A 6,000-nucleotide genomic window follows, 5' to 3' on the forward strand; every position below is an offset into this window, starting at 1 on the left:
GTATTCATCATTGTTGCTACTTGGGAAGCTTTGATTGTCAATGGAGCTGCTCAAAATTCCACACAGAAAACTGACTTTATCGGAAATGGTTTTATTTAAATATAAATATGTGTACAAAGATACAAGCAATGGTAGCTTATTTTAGCAAATCAAATTCTTGATACATTAAAAGAATGAACAAGCAAATGGCAATTAGTTGAGATTAAAAAAAAAAAAAAAAAAGACTAGTGAGAAAAAAAAGAAGCTTTCAATGATTGGTAAGGTAAAGCAAGAAAATGTGTCTCCAAATAAATCAACCAAGACTGATAACATATTATATAAAGATATTTTACAATAGAGCAGCTTACACGCTGTACATTAAGGCTTATATAAAATAGAAAAATAAAGACAAGCGATGATTTTTGCCTCCACTATTTACTTGTTCTCGTCAGGCTGCCTGGTAACAAGCGTCAAATGGCAGTACAGGCATCATACACTGAAACATCCACAAGGTAGAATGCGACTGAGCCAGGTGCAGAAACAAACGTCTCAAACGTGAAATGGACATGACTCTAAATGCGGAAGGTTTTCACTAGACACATCATTTGCATGCAACAGAGAGAAAACATGGGCTTAGGCCATTTGTACAGATATTTCCAGGGTAGTACTGTTTTTTTTGTAAACATTTTTCAGACCATTTGAGTTCGATGTAAACCGTCCATCTGACGAGTGACGACATGTTGCCCCACCTGACGTGGCATTCAAGTTCAAGATTGCCACCAAGTTACTTCCAAACTATCACATTTGATTGTTCCGGTATAATACAGTACCCTACTTTGCCCTGCTCCTCCGCAATCACAAAACACTGGAGAAAACAGTACTGGGGCAAGGAATGAGTACTGGGACCCCAACCCTGTAAAATGCTCACAATCTTTGGGTTTTTATGGCCTTTTCATTTGCCTTCTTTTAAAACACACGGTTAGCATATCATTCTTCATGGAAAACAAGGCTAAGATTCACACTTTGTGGTCCGGTTGTTTTCAAGGGTCCAGGTCAGGCCAAAGTATTCCCAAATATCGCAGGTTCATTTCTTCCTGTGGCTAGCCCAGTCTTTTGTTGGTAATCGACACACAAATGTGCTTAGTATTCCTCTCGCATGCCAAACCAAAACAGCAAAAGACAATTGATGACGGACGGGTTGTTCAGGTCCGTTTTAAGCGGTGGGAACTTCATTGCTGATGTTTCACATTTGGCGTTGACGTGAAGTAAACTTGAATGCCGCTTCGTCAAGTTTTCTGTTTTTCCGAGTCCACCGATCGAGGACCAACACATGTTTGGTTCATGTGTGGTCATCATGCAGACATAAACTTGGTGAGTTGTCACTCTTGAATTTAGTTGTTGAACTTGAACGACGCAATCTGCTGAAATCTCCGGCTTTGTTGAGATCGTAATACCTCCATTGGCCACGTCAACGCCTTGAAGTGACTTCCGCTTAAACTCATTCACTCCCAAAGACGTTTTTAAACGTCTTTTAAGACTTGGTCTAGAATTGGGTGGTACTGAATGAGTTTACTTGTCCAATTTGACAAAGTCTCTGTTCATGTTAGTTCTCCCCCATGTGCATGGTGCAACGACGTAGTTGACGACTCATCGGTTCTTTTGATTTCCAACGCCCCTTGTCTAATTCAAACATGCGTCTGCATACGTTGTGACGGTCGGCCGTAGTCCGACTGCTGGGAGGACATTTGCGATGAGGCGTAAGAGAAGCGGGACGAGCTGGACACCTTGCTTGCCTCGTCCGACTGGTCATAGGCGTCCACTTTCTCATAAGAGGCTGGTTTGACATAGCTGGTGAAGGCGCGGCCGTAGGTTGCGGGCAGGTAAGCGGAGCCGCTGTAGACGGGGTCGGCGGGATAAATGGTGGCTGGTTGAGATGGCTGCTGTTGGGCGGCTTGTTGCTCGTACGTGGGCTGGGTCAGTGTATTGGTCGCGTATCGGTGGGCAAAGTCGTAGACTCGTGGTTGGGTGCCATGTTGGCCGTACATTGGGCTTGGGGAGGGCAGCTGCGATGGCGTGTAGACGGGCCGAGGGTTTGAAGCGTACTCTGAGAAGCCACCGCCGCGTATGTGGCGATCTTCGTGGCCGCGCACGTTGTAGTAACCATTGGTGGGGTCCTTGAGTGCATAGAGAGGTGAGTGTCTTTTGGAGTATATCGCAAACTTCAGATACCGAAAATGAAATGATCAATTCTTGCTATTTGGCAGTCTTTTTCAAGTGAGTGTTTACCTTGTTGTCCGATCGCTCATCCTCCTCCTCTTCCAAGAGATCACTGTGTTCTGTGCGAGATGTCCCGGGAGACTCGCTACTATTTGGAGCCTGAGGGAAGACCACGCATATTTTGATGAATAAATGCAGCGAACAAGACCCGACTTGGATAAGAACAAGACGACTCTGTTCCAGGATGTGATGTTCGCTATGAATGGCGTTACTGTGTCTCGAACGGATGAGAAAGGTTTTACCATTGGCTCTTTGACATCCTCCTCGTCATCATTGCCACGTGTGGCGTTGTGATCACTGTGAACAATTTGAACTCTGATGTCACTCTTGGAGAGTCGGGTACATCTTTTGCCTGCAAGAAATGAAGCGTAGAGGCTGTTATCTGACGCGACTTGAGATGGAATAACGGCGCAATCGTATGATTTGGAAAAAATTGGAGCGAGCCGTCTTTCCCATACTGACCGTTGAGCTCACCTTTGCCTGTGTGCCTGCAGCAGATGGAGACCAGCGTGATGACGCAAATGAGCAGGACACAGCCGCCACCTACTGATCCACCAACAATTAACAACATGGGCGGGGCTTCTGGAATGAGAATAAAGGCGGGGCGAGGTTAGATGGTTTCTCAGGACATGAAGGAAAAAAAAAACTAGACAAGATACTCCATTTAATTTGCTAATCCTCAAAATGGCAGCGCATATAGGATGCAACCTCAGTGCACCGTGACCGCGAATGTACGTTTTTTTGCGTGGGCAATCTGGTATCACACACCCTGGCTATTGTCTCTAATCTCTCTGAGGTAAAGGTAACAAGGCTTGACATGCAATGAAGCAATAGAACGTAATCCAATTAGAGATTCCAGGAGATACCACCGCCCGTTTCTCTGGGGACCTCACTCTGCTTTCAGTGATGTAAATTACAAGAGAAGACCTTTTTTTTTTTTTTGTGTGTGTCTGCAGCAACAAAGTCTTTCACTGGCATTCCGGTGTAATTTTAAAATCACTTTCGTGGAATGCAGCCAGAGATGCCGGGTTTGCCTCTGCGACAGTGATGGAGAATATCAGTCCAACCTAAAACACATGACTCCATCGAATTGACTTTTGGCCCTAATCAATATCTATGTTATAAGGGCAAACATATTCATTAAAGCTAACCATCTGCTGATTAAATCATATCGATTTGCAGAGTATAATTAAGATAAGAAGAGGCATGGGCTCCGCTTTTACCTAATCTGGGCTCCTTTGCAGAAGGATTGAGAGTTTCATTATGTTGTCTACAAAGGGCTTTTCAGTGGGAGAGTTTTAGGTTTTGATTGCCTTTGGTTGGTGAGTTTGCGAGCAGGATTAGGCAAAAACGACATGACTGATTTTTAAGTGAAATTTTTATTGTGGTGGCCCAGGACATGGAAAAGAAAACTATTCCATCTTGTTACAGAACCAGATTCGTTTTTAGTTTTTGCCATATGACCAAAAATGTTATTCATCAGATGTAGCAGGACAAGAATGTAACAATATCACTTATTTGGTAATCAAATGTGTCAAATTGACATGTTGTTTGATTGATCGTCTCACCAGACAGGTTTGTGCTATTTCCATTTTCTGTATGGCTCATTACATGACATGAGTTACCTGGAACTTGGCCAACTGACTTTGGGCCAGCGGCAGGCTACATGCGGAACTGGTTGCAAGCCAATTGCAGGGCACATACACACCAAAAAAAAAAAACCTAAACAAAAAAAACAAAACCTGACTGTTCCCTTTCTCAGACTGACAGGTGTGAAGTGGACAAAAACAAAACAAACATCAAACTAGACAATAGTCTTATTGTGTGTGGGATGACCTCTTTGATAAAGAGGTTTTATTTCCAGGCTACAATAATATGGAGTACATTAAAGTTGATCATGAAAAGTGGGAAAAGCCACCAAGAAATTCAATCTATTCAATATATACACTATGTCACTGAAAAGCAAATTTTATGTTTTTAAAATGGAGTCAAAAGGAGTCAAGTGGTGCATTCAAGTGCGCTCAGTTTGTTCGAGAACCGAAATTTGTTCGTCATCCAAGGCATAAAAAACTCGACATTTTTGGTCGAAAACTGAATTGGTCGATAACTGAGACGTTCGAAAACCGAGGTTTGACTGTACAGTGAATACTTTGAGGGGGAAAAGTTATCGGGGCCCTCAGAAAGTCATCCGATGTTTCCTCCCCAATCTGAAACGAAGTCTGATTTCACCGCGATCCTTTGGGTTTTGCAGGTTCTTCAACCCCCCGGCCCCGTTGGGACCAGCAGAGAGCACCCCGCAAGCATCCAGACGAGACTTGCGTCTCAACTATTCTAGCGGAGTTGCCCTGCATCTTGAAACAATGAATAAAGTTAGCTTGCATTTTTTGGTAGTGTGCGTAATGGGTGTTTTATTTGCACTTTATTCACGATCGCCAAGAACAAGGGTGTCAAACATACCCGCGAGGGGGTTTAATCAGGCCCGCAGGATAATTTAAAAGTGAAAAAATGCATAAAAGACACGGAATGAATATTTTGAATAAAGTGCAATTCATGGAATATCCGCTAGGGGGACACACTGTTTTCAGAAGAAAAGACAACATTGTTTTAATCAGAGAAGAAGACAACAGCAGCCTCAGTCTGTCACTGAGACAGACCCAACACAGCAGACGCTGTCAAGGACGTGAATACTTTATTCTTTACACATATTATAACACTCTCCTTAGTTTGAAAGGCGTAGGCAGGTATTACATTTAGATTTTATATGTTCGTGTAAATAGTTTAAAAATTCCTTTCTTTATAAATCTTGTTGAACTTTAAAGTGCAAAGACGTTCGAAAACCGAGGTTTGACTGTATGTGAATGACAAAAGTAAATTGCACATTTGTCACAGGAAATCTTAGGTGCCTCATGAAATGTTTTGTGAAAGATATGTTCATTAAATTTCAACATTTTCCTAGTGTTCTTGTGCATCTTCAGACCAAAACAAAGGAAAGACATGTTATTTATAGCAGAGTATGGTATCATTTTTAATGGTCCGTCCCACTTGACATCTACTGAGGCCCCATGAGGCCGACAATGTGAAATGAGTTAGACACCCACGCTATACATGGTCATTTTATTCGGGTTAAAACGCCTTACTATACATGGTCGTTTTTTTTTGGGTTAAAACGCCTTACTATACATGGTCGTTTTTTTCATCTAAAAAAACCTTCCGATACATGGTCGTTTTTTTTCCGATAAAAACGCCTGACTATACATGGTCGTTTTTTTCGGGTTAAAATGCCTTACTCGACATGGTCGTTTTTTTCGGCTAAAAACGCCTTACTATACATGGTCGTTATTTTCAGCGAAAAACGCCTTACGAAACATGGTCGTTTTTTTCGGGTTAAAACGCCTTACTATACATGATTGTTTTTTTCGGCTAAAAACGCCTGACTATACATGGTCGTTCTTTTTCCGATAAAAACGCCTGACTATACATGGTCATTTTTTTCAGCTAAAAACGCCTTACTACACACGGTCGTTTTTTTCAGCTCAAAACGCCATACTATACATGGTTGTTTTTTTCGACTAAAAACGCCTTACTATACATGGTCGATTTTTTTCGTCTAAAAACGCCGAACTATACATGGTCGATTTTTTTCGGCTAAAAACGCCTTACTATACATGGTGGTTTTTTTCGGCTAAAAACGCCTTACTATACATGGTGGTTTTTTTCGGCTAAAAACGCCTTACTATACATGGT

General features: G+C 42.1%; 1 protein-coding gene across 2 annotated transcripts in view; it reads right to left on the reverse strand.

The window, feature by feature from the left end:
* Positions 1 to 71: 71 nt before the first annotated feature.
* kirrel3l (kirre like nephrin family adhesion molecule 3, like) overlaps positions 72 to 6,000 on the reverse strand; it is a 47,847-nt gene continuing 41,918 nt past the window's right edge. The window contains exons 12-15 of one of the 2 annotated variants that reach the window (XM_019872887.1): positions 2,731 to 2,838; positions 2,499 to 2,608; positions 2,266 to 2,355; positions 72 to 2,153 (exon numbers count right to left, since the gene is read on the reverse strand). In XM_019872887.1, coding sequence (XP_019728446.1) covers positions 1,665 to 2,153; positions 2,266 to 2,355; positions 2,499 to 2,608; positions 2,731 to 2,838 — 797 coding nt within the window. In that variant the 3' untranslated portion in view covers positions 72 to 1,664. Of the gene's footprint in view, positions 2,154 to 2,265; positions 2,356 to 2,498; positions 2,609 to 2,718; positions 2,839 to 6,000 lie in introns of both variants that reach the window. The other variant, XM_019872886.1, reaches the window with a different exon arrangement.

Source organism: Hippocampus comes, unplaced genomic scaffold (assembly GCF_001891065.2).
Source record: "Hippocampus comes isolate QL1 unplaced genomic scaffold, H_comes_QL1_v1.1 scaffold242, whole genome shotgun sequence".
Taxonomy (NCBI): domain Eukaryota; kingdom Metazoa; phylum Chordata; class Actinopteri; order Syngnathiformes; family Syngnathidae; genus Hippocampus; species Hippocampus comes.